The sequence below is a fragment of the Saccopteryx leptura genome, chromosome 9 (assembly GCF_036850995.1).
Source record: "Saccopteryx leptura isolate mSacLep1 chromosome 9, mSacLep1_pri_phased_curated, whole genome shotgun sequence".
In the NCBI taxonomy this organism is placed as follows: Eukaryota; Metazoa; Chordata; class Mammalia; order Chiroptera; family Emballonuridae; genus Saccopteryx; species Saccopteryx leptura.
Genome location: NC_089511.1, coordinates 34648575 through 34669139, shown reverse-complemented (window position 1 = coordinate 34669139; position 20565 = coordinate 34648575). Strand labels below are relative to the sequence as shown.

At 50.1% G+C, this 20565-nt stretch overlaps 1 protein-coding gene across 1 annotated transcript in view; it reads left to right on the top strand.

Annotated features, from left to right (window-relative positions):
- C9H16orf74 (chromosome 9 C16orf74 homolog) overlaps positions 1 to 9062 on the top strand; it is a 57071-nt gene extending 48009 nt beyond the window's left edge. The window contains exons 4-5 of the mRNA XM_066348802.1: positions 5825 to 5965; positions 8525 to 9062. Of these exons, the coding sequence (XP_066204899.1) occupies positions 5825 to 5965; positions 8525 to 8583 (200 nt within the window). The 3' untranslated portion in view covers positions 8584 to 9062. The remainder of the gene's footprint in view (positions 1 to 5824; positions 5966 to 8524) is intronic.
- The last annotated feature ends 11503 nt before the right edge of the window (positions 9063 to 20565 follow it).

Here is a 20565-nt window from a genome sequence, read left to right as displayed (position 1 = left end):
TACCGGCTCTGTCCTTGGGTCCCAACCCAGCCCAACCCAGCCTAACCCAGCCTTTCCCCTCAGGAAACGGGCTCTTAATGGCCCGAGGTGGGCAGGTAATTAACAAGTAAATATTCTGGCTTTAGCACAAATGAGCTCCTTGTCTGGGGCAGGGTTGGCATTTGTCGTTAATCCCCAAAGTCTGCTTTATCTCCTGAGAGCTTTTCCCTCCTGCTCAGCCACCTCGGCTGGAGGTTGTGCAGCCTGGGGACATGGGAGGAGCTAGAGTCCTGCCCTCCTCCCCCTTCACTCCTCTGTCTCCCTCTCCCCCTCCATCCCCTCCCTCCTTTCCCCCCCCCCTCCCTCTCTTCTCTCTGCCTCCAGCATCTCTCCAGAGCCCACTGAGTGACCTGATGCTTCCTGATGAAGAATGTGGCTTTGTCGCCAAGCTTCCAGAACATGTTAAAATGCAAATGTAGGGCCCTGGGAGGATAGTGGCTTTTCTCTATTAGCATTTTATTTTAGAACTTTGGAATATTCGCCAGGAAGGGGCCTTAGAGACTGAGCAGGGAGGCTCCCTCCTGTCACTGATAACAATAATCAGAGCTTCCTTTTGTTGCCGGCGCTCCGTGAGAGGCTCTTTACGGATGATTACAGAGAAGCTAACGGGGATTGAGCACCTCCTGGGTCCCGCTGGCTGGGCAGGAGCTTTTCGTGAATTCTTTCATCGGATCGTGCTCGCCGCCCTTCAGAGGCTGGCACTGTCGCTACCCAACGGCAGCCAGTTTTGGAGTTTTGTTTTTGTTTTTAGCATTTAAGAGCCGCAGGTTTTTGAGGTTCTTTTATTGCTTGTTAGGACAACATGCCGGTCCCTGATCCAAACTCGGCTGGGTCGTTATAGAGCTGGATTGGCAAACCACAGAAATCAGGCCTGCCATCCTTTTTGGTAAATAAAGTTTTATTGGCACACAGCCACGCCCATTCATTTACATATTCTCTGCGGCTGCTTTCCAGTTACAATGGCAGAGTTGAATAGTTGTAACAGAGACTGCCTATAGCGCCCCCAAAGTAAAAAAATATTTAGTATCTGACCGTTTTCATAAAGTTTTTTCACTCTTATGTAGAATTGTGGTTATAAGAAGGACTAGCCTGACCAGGTGGTGGTGCAGTGGATAGTGCGTCAGACTGGGATGAGGAAGGACCCAGGTTCGAGACCCCGAGGTCGCCAGCTTGAGCGTGGGCTCATCTGGCTTGAGCAAAGAGCTCACCAGCTTGGACCCAAGGTCGCTGGCTCCAGCAGGGGGTTACTCAGTCTGCTGAAGGCCCACTGTCAAGGCACATGTGAGAAAGCAATCAATGAACAACTAAGAAGTCTCAATGCGCAACAAGAAACTGATGATTGATGCTTCTCATCTCTCTCCGTTCCTGTCTGTCTGTCCCTGTCTATCTCTGCCTCTGTAAAAAAAAAAGAAGAAGAAGAAGAAGAAGGACTAGCTTATGGAATCAGACAGACTTGGGTTTGGGGTCAGATCCTGGCTTCGCCACACGCTTTTCAACTCTGTGTAAAATTTTACTCTCTCGCATCCTCAGTCTCCATATCTGCGATTGGGGCTGATTACAGTTCACACCTCTCAGGGTAGCTAGCCATGAAGGTGCTCAGTGCTGTGTCTGAGGTGCGGCAAATGATCATTTATAGTCAACTGTCACCAGTGATAACTGGAGGGCTCCTCCACGGACTTTCCTTTTATTTTACATTCTGGGCTTCTGTGTGAGATTGCTGAAACATTGGCTCTGCTGCTTAATAGGTTTGAAAACCACTGCTTTAGATCAAGTTGGCAGAGGCCTTGGTGGGCGCTCTTGAGGGGCTGATAGTCTGATGGAGCCTCTTCCTGCAGAACTGACCAGCCTGGTAGATTCGGGGGGTTGCCAGGACAAAGCAAGCTGTGATATCTGTATCTGTCATCTATTGCTGTGTAAGAAATTACCCCCACAGTTAGTGGCTTAAACACTATCTCCGTTTCGGTGGGTTGTGTAAGGTATTTTTCCCCGCCGAGAAGGAAGGAACAGGGCTCAGAGCCGCAAAGTGTGGAATAATAAACGGCTTTATTGAGTACAGAGCTCACACCCCGCCCGGCAAGGTTCCCTGGCCCCAAGGAAAGAAAGATGGAGAAAATGGAGGCTAGGGAAGTTGCAAAGATTAAACCGTGTGGCAGATATTTAAAGGGTCCCTCTAGGGAGGTGGAGCTACTATGACGTGGTGAAATTTCACTGGCTGGCAGACGATAGCTTCTTTCCAAATGGTTCCTGGGAATCTTCCTTTGGTGGGCTTGATTGTGGGCGGTCCTAGCCAAAGTGGGCGGGTCTTAGTTCCTACGTCACCATGCCCCCATCCACCGACCTTACAGGTTGGGAATTCAGGAATGACTTAGCTGGGAGGTTCTGGCCCAGGGTCTCTTCTGAGGTAACATCCAAGCTGTCGGCCTGGCCTGTGTTATCTGAAGGTTGCCTGGGCTGGAGGGCCCACTTTCCAGGTGGCTCCTTCACATGGCTGCTGGCGGGAGGCCTCAGCTCCTCAGCCACGCGGGCTTCTTCACAGGCTGCTCGCATGTCCTCCGGCACGGCAGCGGCTCCCCCAGAAGAGCCAGGAGGAAGTTGCAGTATCTCTTAGGACCTCACCTTGGAAGTCACACCCCATCCCTTTGGTCTTACTCTGTTCATTAAACGTTCCCCTAAGCCCATCCCACACTAAAAGGGAAGGGACTCCACGTCTAGGGCACAGACCTGAGAGCCACCACACTGACTCTGTAGAGGTCATTCAGCAGCACTGTCCCAGGGGTGCTCAGGGTCGGCCCGAATGGCAGTAGGAATGATAATCATCCCATTTCTCAATTCCTGCCAGGGGCTTAGATACTGGAGCTAATACAATCCCAGTCTGGGGCTGTTTGGGGGGAAAAAACCAAGTGGCTGAGCCTGACCTGTGGTGGCGCAGTGGAAAGGCGCCCACCTGGAATGCTGAGGTCGCCATTTCAAGAACCTGGGCTTGCCCGGTTGAGGCACATATGAGAAGCAACTGCGAGTTTGTGCTTCTCATTCCTCCCTCTCCCTTTGTGAAGCAACTGCGATCTTGCTCTCTCCCTCCCTTCCTCTCTCTCTCTCAAATCAATAAGTAAAAACCTAAGAAAAAAGAACAAAGTGGCAGAGCATAGAGATAATGATTTTAACACCAATCCAGGGTTGCCCGAAGTTGTTTTTCAAATTAAATTTAAAGCGCTCCTACTTGCTCTGTCCCAGTCGCTATGCTAGACTCCCGAGAGATAGTGGCCACCCTCCCGATGCTCACAGTAAAAGGAGACAATTAAGAACTAACCCTTTCAATACAGTGTGATTGGTGCTGGAAGACTGTTGAATGAATGAATGCAATGGACAAAGGAGGGAGGGATCAGATTTGCTGGGGTGTCTTTCCTAACGGTGAGCCTATTGGGATGGGCTTTGAAAGATGAATAGGAGTTCATTATGCTTTCCAGGCAGGGGGAACACCTACCTGTTTGAGGGCATGAAGGAGCTGGGAAGCCCGGTGTACTTTGGAAACTGAACAGTTTAGAGAGTGTGGGCAGGTGGCAGGGAATGATGCTGTAGGCAGTTTGGGCAAGAGGCTGACTTTAATTGATAATCAACATTGATGATCAACAATGTATTTTCTGATGCATGGTTCTGTGAGATGTTAACAGATTCTAAGGTTAAGTTCAGGAAGCCCAAGGTTAAGCACGATTAAATGTTTGTTTTATTGATTTTTAGAGAGAGGAAGGGGAAATAGCGAGAGAGAGAGAGAGAGAAAGAGAGAGAGAGAGAGAGAGAGAGAGAGAGAGAGACAGGGACATTGATCTGTTCCTGTATGTGCCCTGACTGGGGACTGAACCGGCCACCTCTGTGCTTCAGGAAGATGCTCTAACCAACCATGCTCTCTGGTCAGGGCAAGTTAAGCACAATTAAAGCAGCTTCCTTACTGCAGGACTTCTCACAGGCTTTCATTCTCTGATGTGCACAGGAATGTCTAAGACAGCAGTTCTCAACCTGTGGGTCGCGACCCCGGCGGGGGGTCGAACGACCCACAGGTTGAGAACCGCTGGTCTAAGAGAAGGATAGAGTAGATGGGATTCAGTCAACATTCAAATCCATGGGATTCCCAAACTCATCTGATCATTTAACCCTGTTGGGGAAAAGCCCCAAAAGTCTAAATTCAGGATCAGTTCTGAAGAACTGACACATAGCCTTACCAAATTCGTAAGGGCTTTAGTAGAAGAAATTTATATACATGGGCAAAGCAGCTGCTTCCGGTGTTGGCAGGCTGGGCAAAATCTGCACACGTGCGTGCGTGCGCACACACACACACGCACCTGCCCAGAATGTGGTCCCTTATTATAGGGAGTTAATAGTATAAAGGGGGTTAAAAGCAAAGCCATATGGTGGGTAGTCTCATAGACCACCAGAAAGAACAATGCATTTCTAAGTTAAAAGATAACATCAGGCAGTTATGAGGCTCTATATATTCATTAACCTCCCTCCTGGGGCATGATGTTTGTCTTTGGGCGGCTGCATTCCAGCGGTCTGAGCAGTCAGCCAGCCCAGCGTGAAGCTGTGGAGTCAGAGCACTCACAGAGAGTGCAGCACCTCCCAGATGCCTTTGCTGCAGGAGCCCTGTTGCACCTCTATAGTAAGTTCCCCTGCACTCCCTTCCCAAGGAGGCCAGTGTTCCAGGGAACACTCTTCGGGAAATGCTGCTTGTAGCTAATTGTCAAAGAGCTAGGGAGTGTTTCTAAGTAGGTATGTGGTATGATCAGACTCGCGGTTACTGGCTGCTGTGCGGAGGGCAGACTGAAGAGGGAGAAGTCAGGAGATGGAGGGACTAGTTAGGGGCATGAGGAGAAGGAAGGGGGTCAGAGATATTGAGGGCGTGGCATCTGTAAACGTGCAGCTTGATTAAATTGGTGGTGGGGGGTTCGAGGGTGAGGAGGAAAGGGAAGAACGGTGGTCGACACTGTGGTTTCTAATGGACGTGATGCCATCGACTCAGACAGGAAGAATGGAGGAAGGCATTGGGTGGGGTGGGTGGTGCGGGTACTTCTGTGTCGGGTGGAGATCTGTCTGTAACTGGGCTTGGCCAAATTACCTGTCCTCAGTTAAATGGGAGAGGTGGGACAAGGAATTTAACACCTTAGAAGAAATGGACAAATTCCTTGAAAAGCACAACTTACCAAAACTGACGCAAGACAGAAACAGAAGAGCTAAGGAGCCCCCATATCTATTAAAGAAACCAAATTTGCAATCAGATGTCTTTGCACAAGGAAAATGTCGAGGCCAGTTTTGCTGGTGAATTCAATCTTACACGCAGGGAAGGAACAACACCAGTCTTACACAGACTCCTTTCGAAAATCATTAGTGGGAAAGGTAACTTCATGCATGGCTTCCACTCAGAGAGGCCTGGGTTCCGGTTCAAGCTCTGTTGGTTTCATCCTGTCGGGAGTCACGTTTTAAGTATGCACTGTGTGTCAGACACTGTTCTAGGCACGGGTGTTACATTTGTGAACAAAGCAGGTAAAACTCACTGTCCTCGCCAAGTTATGCAAGGTCGGTGGGTCATGTAACTGTCCTCAGCCTCAGTGTCCTCATCTGTGAAGTGGGGACAGGAATGCACTCTTTCCTGAGAGTTGTCAGGACTCACAGTGATGGAGAAGGGAGGGAGGCAGGGAGGCAGGCAGGCAGCCAGCGGCGGGCAGTTCCCCAGCGGCCACTGATGTTGTCTCTCTGTCATGTGTGTATGTGTGTGTTCCACGGCCTGCCCTCTCAGGCTTTAAAATGTGTGTCAGCAGCAGCAGCAGCCACGACGAGGCCCCCGTCCTGAGCGACAAACACCTGGATGTGCCCAACATCATCATCACCCCCCCGACCCCCACGGGCATGATGCTGCCAAGGGACTCCAGGAGGACAGGTGAGGCCACTCTGCCCCGCTGCCAAGCCAGGTTGGGTGTGAGGGGACTGGCCAGGGACAGCTCCAGGGCCCCCTGCTTTGCTGTGGGTCTGAGTGCATGTCCTCACCTCCCCCTGGGTTTATTAAAAATTTACCCTCGGGTCTCCACTGGGGGCCCCTTACCGTGGCATCAGCCTCGGCAAGATGTGGCATGTTAAGTAATTAGCTAGACAGCCCCTGCCGGCAGCCGAGCGAGTGATGGATGAGGCTGGGCAGGCTCGCCAAGGTAATTGATGGATGTGCCTTCCGCCGCTAGCCAGGCGACTGGTGCTCCGTCTTGCTGGCTGCAGAGGTTAAGCTGGACAGGACAGGCTTGGAAATACAGCCCTACTGAGCTGGGGGCTGATCTCTGGGCCTTCTGGAAGCAGCCCACGGCAGGGAGGGGAGAGAATGGAATTGTTCTCAGAGAGAGGGGTAGAGGGAAAGGCCAAAACTGGTGCCTCCCTGTGCCCCTATGTAGATACCATTGGAGCTGGTGGGACAAATTATTCATTTATTCATTCAACAGATTTCCTGAGCCAGACCTGTGCTAGGTTCTGAGGCTGCTGTTGTGAATAATAATAATAATAATAATAGTAATAATAAAAAAAAAAACAGTAATGACTCTGATAGTAGTTATTGAGTCCCAGTAGTAACTCTGAGTTAGGTCTGGTTTTCATCCCCATTAAGGTGGGTAAACTGAGGTTCAGATTGGTGGAAACACTTGTCATACAGCCGGTGAGTGGCAGAGTTGGGATTCTAACCCAGGTGTTATCTAGAGCGCACCCCATGGACCCATAGTCTAGACACCCTCCCAGTGGCTAGCATTGTTTAGCCAACCAACCACTGAGACATGAGTTGTGCCTAACTTGTGCAGGGGACATGGCGAGGCTAATATGGAGCTCCTGGCAATCTGGTGGGGGGAACTTAGGCACATTTTTCCAGATGTGTTGAGTTTGGATCTCAGCTTGTCCAAAAGGGTAACTGACCTAGAGAAAGGTGTTGGACTCAGGGCCAGTCCTGTGCAGTTAGTTACCAGGGCTGGGCCATGCTCAGTAAGGATTGTAACGGGTCACCTTTTTATGTCACCTTCCCAAGTGACGGGCACTAGGCTAAATGCTTTTCACAAATTTTATTTCTCATTCCAACCCCATGGGCTGTGCGTACCATCCTTATCTCTAGTTTGCAGACTGGGAAGCTGAGGTCCAGAGAGGGAGAGGGACTCACCCAGGGGCATGCAGCAAGGTGGGAGAAGAGCCAGTCTCCTGCCTCAATGTCTCATCGAGAGCGCGGTGTGGGCAGCAGAGGCCCAGGTCCTTGGTTCTGCCATTACACGCCCTTCCTTCTCTGACTCAGTGTCCCCATCTGTTAAATGGGATCCTTACTTTATTTTTTTTAATTTTGTTTAAACTTATTCATTGCAGAGAGGCAGGGGGGAGAGAGAGGGAGAGAAGGAAGGATCAGGGGAAGAGCTGGAAGCATCAACTCCCATATGTGCCTTGACCAGGCAAGCCCAGGGTTTTGAACTAGTGACCTCAGCATTCTAGGGCAATGCTTTATCCACTGAGCCACCACAGCTCAGGCCTTAAATGGGATGGTAACCACCTTCCCTGTTCCCAGGGTCATGTGAGTGCCGACATGTGGTTATTCTAGAAGGTGGAGTGAGAGCCTGGAGGCCCTGAGCCTCCAGGGGGGATTCCTAGCCCTGAGCGAGGTTTCTTTTAAGCTTACACAGTTTTAGGGGATGGTTGGCATAGAGGGACCAGCACAGGGGTCCCTGCTATTCTATCTGAGGCAGAGTTCAGACCAGACCCTCCGCTTTCCCATTCAGAGAAGAGAAGCACAGGAGAAAGGGTCAGAAAACCCTGAATTTGGATCCTGGCTCAGCCACTCATTGGCACGTGACTTTGAACAGGAAGCTTTACCTCCCCGACCCTCCGTTTTTCCATCTGTAAAATGGAGACAATATTAGGGCCTCAGAGAGTTTGTAGAAGATTTAAGATGAGGCAGATCAAGGGCTGATTTCTGTGGAGTGTTGTGAACATTCTCGCCAGTGATATTTAGGGCAGGAGGAAAGATCATCAGACCTAGGTGGTCTGAGGACTCTGAGAGATGATTAGGTAGTGGGGGCTTCCCCAGGCAGCGAGGAATCAACCCCAGCCCTGCCTGGCCACCTGCTGATTTAGAGCAGGTCTCCACTCTCTGAACCTCAAATTCCCATCTCTAGAACCGCCCAGTCCTGGGCTTTAAGAGGCTGAGCTCAGGGTGGGCCCGGGGGGTGCACAATCTCAGGACCTTCAGCCAGGGACCCCAGGAGCTCAGCACTGAGTGTGGGATGAGGGGGCCGTGGGAATCCTGTGAGACCCAGCATCACTGGGGTCCCTTCTCAACATCCGTTCACACCACTGCCCGTATATGGAGGGATCTCAGGGAGGTGGTGCAAAGCAAGGAGCCCAGAGGCACTGGTCCTGGAGCTCACGGGGAAAGGGGGCCTGGGGCTTGGGGATCCATCCACATGCTGATCCCCCCTCTGTCTCCTAGTCTGGCTGGACGAGACGGGGTCATGTCCGGAGGATGGAGAAATAGACCCTGAAGCCTGAGAAGGAAGCACAAGTCAGGGATTTGTTGGCACCAGCTCCTACTCTGGCCATCCCTCATTCTACCTGTCCCCAAGGGGGCGTAGCCGCCTGGGACAGATGTGCTGAGTACCTGGATGGGAGAGTGATCAAGGTACTTGCAGGAGAAGTGTGGCGACATGAGCAAGGAATCAGCCCTGCAGGCTTCCAGGATGATGTTTCGCTGGCCCCATGGAGTGGAGCGGACCTCGCATGCCTACACATTTTCACTGACCCCAGGGCCATGGTGACGGCCATCACGGTGCCAGGGAGAGGCTTTCTTCTGGACAAACACACTCCCCGCACCCTGGGCCATGCAGACGGTGCCCAGGAGATCAACACACACAAGAACTTCTTCCACAGGAGTGGCTCTGTTTTTTACAAGTTGTTTTACAGATGTCAAAGCAGTCCAAAAGTGATTTATAATTTTTTTTTTTTTTTGCATTATAAATAAAAATCCTCTGTAACGAATGACGAACCCTGCTTCTTGGGCTGGGCGGAAGAGACGGAGCACACGCGATACAGAGGTGGGTTTAAGAGAATCAGTTGTCATGGCAGTCTGACTGGTGATGAGCCTTCGGATGCTCTCGGGCCCCTTGATTTGCAGACCATCATGTAGGCCTGGACATGGCCGAGGACATGGGCTCATAAGTCACCCAGGCCTTGTTTGAGTCCCAGCTTTGTCCCTACCAGCTGTGAGATCCTGGTAACAATAGATCTCTAGAATGGGAGGCAAGGGTTTTATTATATTTTTTGTATTTCTTCTTTTTATTTTGGTTTTATGTTTTTTTTTAAAGAACATCAAATGGTTGGTGTCCCCTTTCCCCATAGACTGTTCGGATCATGGCACATGTGTTTCTGTTTGTTTTCTTTGGCCTCTGTCAGAGATCCTGACTTTGGTTTGTCCTTTGTAGTTGGGTTCTCCCAGAAGCAGAGCCTGGGCCATGGATTTGGGAGCAAGGAGTTTCCCTGGGAAGTGGTCCTGGGATACACGGGTAGAGCACAGGCAAGTGCAGTTCCAAGACTCCCCAAGGCCACGTTCAGGTTCAGTAACCTGCTACAAGGACTTACAGAACTAAAACAACACTCTCCGCGTCACAGTTATAGTTCATTACAGCAAAAAGATGCCGAGCAAAATCGGCAAAGGGAAGAAGCCCCAAGAGTGGGCTCCGGGAGGGACCAGGCACACGTGAGCATCCAGGAGTCACTCGCAGACAGCACTTCTCCCAGGAGGATGGTGACACCTAGGTGTAGCCAGCCAGGGACACTCTCAACCTTGGTGTTCACTGGGGATTGGTCATGTAGATATGTCTGACCACCCACGGGGTGGTCTCAGTCTCCAGCCCCTCCAGAGGTCAGGCTGATATCAATGATCCAGGCCCCACCATAAATCACTTTGCGGATTGTCCTGTGTGACCCAAAGGCCCAGGAAAACAAAGACACTCCTACCAGGCAGGGTATTCCAAGGTTTAGAGGTCACCGGTCAGGAACCACAGGCAGAGGTCAGCTCTCTGGGCACAGTTCATTCTTCACTGCACAAGAAGGGAAGGGGAATAGAGGGTCTGGAGCCTGCCCCCTCTACACACATCTGGGCACACTAGAGGGCCTGTTGTACGGTGGGCCCCACAGTCAGGGCTGGCTCTGTGGGCCTGTGACCTGTGTGATCCAACAGGGCCTACTCTCAGAAGGCCCCACATTCTGCTGTCGCTGCCTAGAAATTCTTTTTATTTTTATTGTTTACTTTATTAATTTTAGAGAGAGGAAGGGAGAGAGCAAGAGAGAAACAGGAACATCAATCTGTTCCTGTATGTGCCCTGACTGGGGATTGAACCGGCTAAGCTTTGGGACAAGGCTCTAATAAACTGAACTATCTGGCCAGGGAGGGCACTGCCCTAGAAATTCTTAATCCTTGTTGAACAATTGCCTGCATGTTCATTTTGCACCTGGTCCCCTGAATTATGCAGAAGATTCTGCTTCTAGCCCGCACAGCCTCTCAATAGGAACAATGTAACAGGCACATTGAAAAAAGAGGTGTGAGCTGGGAGATGTTGTTGTGGCCATTTTTGGAACCGTAGTCCATCACCGCATTCATACAGTTCACTGTGTTCGGAGTGCCTTTGCTGTCCTTCCGCAGCCCAGCTGCTTGTCACAGCCCAGGTCCACGGCTGCCTGACGCTGCTCCACGCTGGGCCCTGCAGCCGGAAGTCTTTTCTGACCCCCTGGCTCCCACAGCACCCTCTCCTCTCCGAGGGCAGCGCCCGCTTCCATTGTTTCTAATCACTGATGTGAATGTCATCAGAGGAAGGGGTGTCCTTCAGCTGGAGCTTGGGACCTAAGGCTGATATACTTCCATTCAAACCTTGGGCACCCTCACACATGACCCTTGGAAAATAAAGCTTCCATGCCCTGGCTGGATAGCTCAGTGGGTTGGAGCATTGTCCCAAAGTACAGAGGTTGCTGGTTCAATCCCTGGTGAGGGCATATATAGGAACAGATGTTCCTGTCTCTTCCTCTCTCTCAAATCAATAAACATTTAAAAAAAGAGAGAGGGAAAGAAAAGAATGCTTCCAAGTCAGGGACTCGGTCTCACACACCAATGTGTTCCCAGACCTCACAGAGGTGCTCCAGAGTTTTGTTTTTTGTTTGTTTGTTTTTTGCTTTAATTTTTATTGACTGATTTGAGAGAGAGAGAGATCAGACCATCGATCCATTCCATTCCTGTATGTGCCTTGACCAGTGATTGAACCGGCAACCTCTGAGCTTCCAGACAAAGCTCTAACCAACTGAGCTATCCAGCAAGGGCCAAGGTTCTCAGATTTTTATTTGTTTACTCATATTTCTTGCTGTGTACAGGAAGGACTGTTCTAAGCATTTTATGCAATTTTAACAAGATACTCATGAAAACTGTGACATAGTGTGTTAGTCAATTTTCTTTTTGCTTTATATCAAAAAACCTCTGCTATGGACTGAATTTTTTCTTTCTTTTTTTTCTTTTTCTTTTTTTAAATTTTTTTATTTTTTTTCCTTTTTTTTTTTCATTTTTTTTTTTTTCATTTTTCTGAAGCTGGAAACAGGGAGAGACAGTCAGACAGACTCCCGCATGCGCCCGACCGGGATCCATCCGGCACGCCCACCAGGGGCGACGCTCTGCCCACCAGGGGGCGATGCTCTGCCCATCCTGGGCATCGCCATGTTGCGACCAGAGCCACTCTAGCGCCTGGGGCAGAGGCCAAGGAGCCATCCCCAGCGCCCGGGCCATCTTTGCTCCAATGGAGCCTTGGCTGCGGGAGGGGAAGAGAGAGACAGAGAGGAAAGCGCGGCGGAGGGGTGGAGAAGCAAATGGGTGCTTCTCCTGTGTGCCCTGGCCGGGAATCGAACCCGGGTCCTCCGCACTTTTTTGTATTTTTCTGAAGCTGGAAACGGGGAGAGACAGTCAGACAGACTCCCGCATGTGCCCGACCGGGATCCACCCAGCACGCCCACCAGGGGCGACGCTCTGCCCACCAGGGGGCGATGCTCTGCCCCTCCCAGGCGTTGCTCTGCTGCGACCAGAGCCACTCTAGCGCCTGGGGCAGAGGCCAAGGAGCCATCCCCAGCGCCCAGGCCATCTTTGCTCCAATGGAGCCTTGGCTGCAGGAGAGGAAGAGAGAGACAGAGAGGAAGGAGGGGGCGGGGTGGAGAAGCAAATGGGCACTTCTCCTATGTGCCCTGGCCGGGAATCGAACCCGGCTCCCCCGCACGCCAGGCCGACGCTCTACCACTGAGCCAACCGGCCAGGGCCTCTTTATTTTTTTGAGAGATAGAGATGGAGGGACGCACAAGGACAGACAGACAGGAAGGGAGAAAGATGAGAAGCATCATTTCTTTGTTGCGGCACCTTAGTTGTTCATTGATGGCTTTCTCATGTGCCTTGACTGGGGGTGGGGGTGGGGTTACAGCAGAGCGAGTGACTCTTCACTCAAATCAGTGACCCCTCGCTCAAGCTGGCAAGCCCACACTCAAGCCGGTGACCTTGGGGTTTCGAACCTGGGTCCTCAGCATCCCAAGCCAATGCTCTATCCACTGCACCACCGCCAGGTCAGGCTAGATTGAATGTTTATGTCCCCCACCAAATTTATAACTTGACACCTGATCCACAATGTGATGGTATTAAGAGGTGGAACCTTTGGAGGTGATCAGGTCATGAGAGTGGAGCCTTCCTGAATGGGATTAGTGCCCTTCTAAAAGATTCCCCAGAAAGATCCCTTCCATGTGAAGACACGGTGAACTATGAACCAGGAGGCAGGCCCTCACCAGACACCAAATCTGCCGGAGCCTTGATCTTGGACTTCCAGCCTCCAGAATGGCAAGCAAGACATTCCTGTTGTTTATAAGCCACCCAGTCTCTGGTATTCTGTTATAGCAGCCCAGTGGATTAAGACTCCCCACGCTCCAAACTCAGTAGTTTACAAGTATTGATCTTTTACTCACTGGTCTCTGGGTTCGCCATGGCCCTGCTGGCCGGCTGCCAGGAGTTGGGCTTTCTCAGGCTCTATTGGGCGCACATCTGCTTCATGAGTCTGCTCATTTTGTGGCCAGTAGCTACAGAGTATGTTCTCATGGAGGAAGGCGGAAGCATGGAGCACAGACCAGGTCAGGCAAGTGCACTTACGGCTTCTGCTCATGACTCGTGGCTCCAGTCCTTTTCCCTCTGGAACCCAGGGAGATGCTGGGCCTCAGGACTGGAGCTGGGGGCACACTCTGATGGCTGTCTCCATCCGCAGGCTTGGGGGAGCCCCATGTCTCCCTGGGCAATACTCAAAGACCTCTAGCCCACTCAGCAACCTGCAGTGGCTAATCACCACTTCATCCAGGCTTTTAGTGCCCATGGCAACAGGAAGACAACCAGGCGTGAGAGCCAGCCTGAGGCTGCAGAAGACCTGGCTTTCTCACGGAGGCCTCCAGAATGTTGGTGGTAAAGCTGATGTTTGCAAAGCTGTGCTTGATACGATCCACTAGGACCACTGGTGCCGTCACAGTCTGTGGGGTTGTTGGGTTGTCCGTGGACTTGACCCTTTATCAAAGGTTTGGGGTATTGTCTAGGTGGTGGTGGGGGCCCTCTGTGGGGCTGATCTAAAATGATTGTTTATTTTGAACTCAAAACATGGTTCTTTGATTTTTATTTCCTGAGTCAATTCCTCCATTCAAATACATCCTGGGGGATGGTTACTAATGTTTGCAGTTTATTTTTCATTTATTTTTAATGCCAAAGCTGCACATACTGGTTAAAACCAACAATAAAAAAAGCTTTGTAAATGGCTCCCCCCAAAGTGGGAGGGAGGGAATGGAGCAGGCGCTGCAGTAAATGGCAATAAAAGAGGAAATGGATGGACGTTAACAGCTCTGGCCACTGACAAAACCCATTACCCTGAACCCTGGTGTGTCCCAGAGAAGTTTCCAGTTTCCAGGAGGCCAGCAACGTCCGATCCGAGACCTGGAATTAATTCGTGCTATATGCTTCCAGGAGGGAAGGCTGGGAGGGGACAAAAGTGCGAAAACAGATGGAAATGTAATTTTTTAATGACAGCAGCAGATGGCAAAAAGACACAAGAGTGTGTTCGCACCATGTCGGAGCCATTTGAGAGCGCCCGGCTCAGCCGTGATGTGTGCCGTGCGGCTGTCATGACGGCTCCCCCGCCAAACCCCGGAGGCCAGTGAGCTGCAGAGAGGAACCCGCAGGCCCCCAGGGCGCGGCGCACTGCCAGGCTACGCGGGCCACAGGTAGACGGAGAAATACCCACCCGTGGCCACCCGGATGGGGTCCAGCAGCATCCCCGTACCTGGCTTTTCTGGACACCGGAAGGCACTTGATGGCTTCTGGTTTCAGACAGCCCCTCCTTTTAGTCCCTGTGCCTGCTGTCCCAGTTCAGGCCATCACCACCCCTCACCTGGACTTCTGCTCACAACTTCCAGGTGGGTCTCCTGCTGCTGGATGGCGTCCCACCCCCGCTCCGTCCACCAGAGTCGTATTTCTGCAGTGCAAATCTATTCGTGTCACTCCTCAACCTGCATCCCTCAGACGGCCTCCCCTCGCACTTGGGATCATGGCCACGTTCCCCAGAGTGGCTTACAAGGCCGGCCCGTAGAGCCGGCTACTGCGTCTTTCTTCCTTCACTTCTCGCCACACTCAACAGGGATGATAACGTCTCGTGGGACTGCTTTGAGAAAAAGAAAAACCACTCCTGCTAAGAGTAGGAGCCACCGCCTGCCGGGCTGGACACATCTGAGAACCTTCACCAGCTCTAGGAGATGATGACGTTTAGAGTAGGTACAATGTCGGTGGGCAGCGGGTGGTCCCAACCCATCAGAGCCACCAGGGTCAGTCCTGCAGGAGGTCATGTTATCACCTCCACGTTAGAGACTAGATGCAGGCAGGGGCTCAAGTCAGAGTGGGAGCCGTGGCTCTCAGCCTCCTGGAGCCCAGTGAGGGTCTAGTTAGGGAAGCAATCGTGTGATTATCAGGGCCCTGCTCTGAACCAAAGGGCTGGCATGTTTCATTGGAGGCAAAGCAAGGAACTCACCCCAGGAGGTGTTTTGCATTCCACATTTCTCTTACGCTGCCATCACTGTCATTTGAACCCCCGTCTTAAATGGGTGACACCACTCGCTGCAAGTTAGTGCTTTCTCTAAGTTCCCCTGAGACCACGGGAGAGAGACTGACTCGGTTTATCAGAGAGCGGCTCTCAGCCTTGGCCCAGGCCTGAGCCCCACTCCAGAGGGGAGGGGCCTCAGACTCCTCAGATCCAGCTGTAGCCCCAGCATCAGGCAGTTGAGTCTTAAACAAGGCAGGGCTGAACATTTGTGGAGCTTTTCACCCATCTCCACAGTTCTTCACTGTCATTCATCGTTGTCCTAGGCCAGTGGTCTCCTCGCTGCAAGAAAATCACTCCCACATTTCAGAGAGTCAACTAATTTAGGATTGAATAAACATACTATGTGCAGGTAGACCACAGGTTCTCCCCAAATGTGCTCAACCCAAGATCACCTTGTATGCTTCTGACCCAACGTCAGACATAGGAGTAAATGACCCTTCAGAGGACTCTTTCTTGTCCCCAGTCAGTCATATTGCAAATGCTCAATTTCCACATTCTGGCCACTACTGTACTGACCAGAAATGTACAGAACATTTCCATCATTGCAGAAATATCCACTGCCTTCAAATCAGAAGTCCACGTTGCTGGCTCACTTTGGAGCGCTGTTCCGCCGCCTAAATTCTATGTAATCAAGTTATTGTACTTCCTACTACCCTGAAGGGGGCAATAAGTTCACAGCTTCTGGGTGGTTTTAGGTGCCCCAGGGGAGCCTGGGGAGGTTGTTTTTTTTTTTTTTTTTTTTTAATTTTTAAAATTGATTTTAGTGAGAAAGGCCGAGAGAGAGAGAGAGAGAGAAACATCGATCTGTTCCTGCATATGCCCTGACTGGGGATTGAACCAGCAACCTCTGTGATTCCAGACCACACTCTTAACCAATCAAGCCATCCAACCAGGGCTGGGGAAGCTTTTTCAAATAATGTTTTTCTTGATAAGGATAGCATTAGAGTTACAAAAAAGTTGCAAAGATAGTACAGACAGTTCCCATATACTGCCCACCCAGTTTCCCCTGTTGTTAATCTTATGCTGCTCTGTTCCATTTGTTACAATTAGGGAACAAATTTTGATACAGTATTATTAATAACAGTCCATACTTTATTCACATTTCCTCAGTTTTTCCCTGATGTCCTATCTATCTATCTATCTATCTATCTATCTATTTATTTATTTATTTATTTATTTATTTATTTTACAGAGACAGAGAGAGAGTCAGAGGGATAGACAGGGACAGACAGACAGGAATGGAGACAGAGGAGAAGCATCAATCATTAGTTTTTTGTTGCGCGTTGCGACTTCTTAGTTGTTCATTGATTGCTTTCTCATACGTGCCTTGACTGCGGGCCTTCAGCAGACTGAGTAACCCCTTGCTGGAGCCAGCGACCCTGGGTCCAAGCTGGTGAGTTTTTGCTCAAGCCAGATGAGCCCATGCTCAAGCTGGCGACCTCGGGGTCTCGAACCTGGGTCCTTCAACATCCCAGTCCAATGCTCTATCCACTGCGCCACCGCCTGGTCAGGCTGATGTCCTTTTTTTTTTTGTTGTCTTGTTTTTTTGTTCTGGGATCCCATCCAGGACCCCACAGGACATTGAGTCGTCATGAATTCTTAGGCTCCTCTGGGCTGTGAGAGTTTCTCTCCTTGTCTTTGATGAGCTTGGCAGTTTTGAGGAGTGCTGGACAGGTGTTTTGTAGAATGTCCCTCTATTGGGATTTGGCTGATGTTTTTCTCATGATTAGTGTGGAGTTGAGTTGTAGGTTTGGGAGGTAAAGTGTCCTCATTCATGACATCAAGGGTGCATGCTGTCACCATGGCTTATTACTGCTGATGTTGACCTTGATCACCTGGCTGAGGTCCTGTTGGTCTGGTTCTCCACTGTCAAGTTACTGTTTTTTCCTTTTCTATCTGTTCTCTTTGGAAGGAAGTTGCTCTGTGCAGCCCCATACATCGAGAGGGGTGTTATGTTCCACTTTCTTTTAATTTTTATTCATTAATTTTAGCAAGAGAGGAAAAGAGAGAGAGAGAGAGACAGGAACATCGATCTGTTCTTATATGTGCCCTGACTGGGGATTGAACCGGCAACCTCTGTGCTTTGGGATGACACTCTAACCCACTGAGCAATCCAGCTAGGGTTCCACCTTCTTGAAGGCTGAACATCTAATTATATCATTAGGAATTCTTTAGCATAGGGGATTTGTCCCTTCACCCCCATTAAATTTTTATTTTTTAAGCAAGAGAGTGACAGTGACAGAAAGACAGGAAGGGACAGAGATGAGAAGTACCAATTCTTCATTGTGGCACCTTAGTTGTTCATTGATTGCTTCTCCTATGTGCCTTGACCAGGGGGCTCCAGCCAAGCTGATGACCCCTTGCTCAAGCCAGTGACTTTGGGCTCAAACCAGCGACCTTGTCCTTCAAACCAGTGACCACAGGGTCATGTCTATGATCACATGCTTCAGCCTGTACTCAAGCCAGATGAACTCGTGCTTAAGCCAGGGACCTCAGGACCTGGGTCCAGCATCCCAGGTCAACTCTCTATCCACTACGCCATCATCTAGTCAGGTCCTCCACCCCCATTAATTTTCTGTCCAACTCTTAATTCATTACCACATAGGGCATTCTAGCCTTCTAGGGGAGGCATTTCTTACAAAAGAGAGTAATGGTGTGAGGACTGTCCAACCCCATATCAAGTAGCACCCCTGCCTCCATCATTCTTCTCCCTCTCCTACCTCCAGTTTTCCTTTTGTCTGTTTATTGTTTCATTCCACCCACTTTGAGAGGCCAGGCATGAGGCTGGGCACTTGGAACTCCTCTCTGGATCCAGGGAATGGCTCAGAGCTGGACTGGATTAGGACCAATCATTTCCTTCCCATTATCCTCACTATAAAAACCTCCTGGGGGGCATGGTAAGTGTGTGGTTTCTGAGTCAGAAAATCTGAGTCTGGAACTCAAGGAAGGGCATTTTAAATAACAGCTTTATTGAAGAATAATTCACCCTTTTAATGTGTACAAGTCAGTGGTTTTTAGTATATTTACAGAGTGTGCAACCACCACCAGTATCTAATTCCAGAACATTTCCACCAACCCAGAAAGAAACCCTGTATCCATTAACAGTCACTCCCCATTTCTCTCTCCCCCAGCCTTGGCAACCACTAATCTCCTTTCTGTGTCTGTAGATTTACCTTTTCTAGATGGTTCGTATAAATAGAATCATACAGGGTTTTGATGCCTGGCTTCTTTCACTTGGCATAATGTTTTCCAGTTTGACCTACACTGCAGTGTAGCAGGCATCAGTGCTTCCTTCCTCTGTATGGCCAAATAATATTCTATAGTACACATAGACCACATTTTATGTATCCATCCCTCAGCTGATGGACGTTTGGGCTATTTCCACCTTTTGGCTGTTGTGAATTGTGCTGCTATATAGGAAATGTCATCTAACAAGTCCTCCAAGTGACCCTGATGTACACTCAAGTTTGAGACTCCAAAATACCACCATTTGTAGTACGTAACACTGCACACTATCTCCTGTTCTCTCAATATTCCAGTGAGCTCAGCAGCAGCACTGTCCCTGTTTTACAGATAAGGACACCAGGATGCAGGTAATATGGACACTGGGCTCTGCTCACTCTCCTACTCACTCTGCTGTGGCCTCTCTGAACCTTGGCTTTCCCACCAGCTCTTTTCCTTTGCTCTTTTCCAGGCTGCAAAAAACCCAGAGGGAAGCCTCGCCAACTTTGGAACACAAACATTTGCCAGTGAAGAAAACATTCTCCCATCAATCAAAACCCAGACAAGTTGGCACCCACTCTCTGCAGATGCCTGAGGGAGCTTCTATTTCATGAGAGGCCAGGTGGTCCAAAGCTTCCCCTTCTCCCTAAACATCCCAGGCTCCTTCTCTTCCTACCTCTTTGTCAGATGAGGAAACTGAGGTTCAGAGTGGTCACTTGCCGTAGGTCACACAGCATCCTGAGGGACTTTTATTTATTTTCTTTGAAAGTATTTGTTTTCATAAGTGACACACAATGAAGTTAATCTCCAGGTCTGCAAATGACAACTTCCCATGGAGATAAAAAACAGACATCGTTTTCCATGCCATGTGAGTGGGCAGAACTTAATTATAGTCTTATTTCATCTTCCCAGCAATCCTAAATAGGGCAGGTTCAGGGACTTAGAGGGTAAAGCATGGGGTTATCTGAGGTGAGGTAGCTTTCCTGCCAGGATACAGAACCCTGGAATCCTCCTGTCCCCTATACTTTTTCTCAGGGCCTAATGAACAGGGTTTCAAATTCAAGTCCAGCCCAGTACCTGTCCCTACTAGTCAGGCACTGGCTGCCTTACCTCCCTGGAATCTTTCCTGGCCTATTAGCACTCCATCAGAATGCCCCTGACCTTGGTTAAAACTCAGCTTTCCTTTCCCTTTCCAGACCCCTGAAATACAATTCTCCAGGAGGGTGCATATTAACTCAGAATCTCCTAGGGGATTCTGACACAGCAGGGAGACTGAGGACCACGGCGTTAGGTTTTACACAAGCCCGCTGTATAGAGGGACCTCTTCCATGAACAGATGAGCACATCAATACATATTTGCTGCAGTCTGCAGACTTGCTGCTTCATAAGCTTCACCAGGGGTGCTTGCCAATGCACGGATCCTGAGCCTTTCCTCTGCAGTTTCTGAACTGGAAGATGTGGGTGGGGTAGAGGAATTGACCTTTTCATATATATATATATATATATATATATATATATATATATAAATTTATTGATTTTTTTTATAGGAAGGGAGGAAGAGGGAGGGAGGCCAACAGAGACAGAGAGCAAGAGAAACATTGATTTGTTGTTCCACTTATTCATACCATCATTGGTTGATTACTGTGTGCCCTGACCAGGGTTCGAACCTGTAACCTTGGCATGTGGGGAGGACTCTCTAACCAGCTGAGCCACCCGACCAGGGCATTTTCATATTTTTAACCAATGTGTATACAGAGGGCAGAAGATTGTGAAACGTAAGGAAACAATGCCTTCCCTCACTCTCGCGGGGTCGGGCTATGTCAGGTAATGCTGTGACCCAATAACTGTATTTACTCCTGGCCCCAGCAGTAAGGGCTGTTGATGTTGATTCAGGTGTTGGCGGGTAGGCGCTTGGGACAGGTGAAAGAAGCGTGGTGCTAGGATACTGGAAGGCCGGCAGCAGCAGGTGAGAGCGATGTCGGGCATACGGGAGTGGGCGTGGCTAGCTGCGGGTGGAGGCGGAGCCCGGGGCTGTCCACGAGCGGGCGGGGTCAGCTCACCGACACTTTCAAGGTCGCCAATCCGCGGCACCGCTCTCACCGCTTCCCGCCCA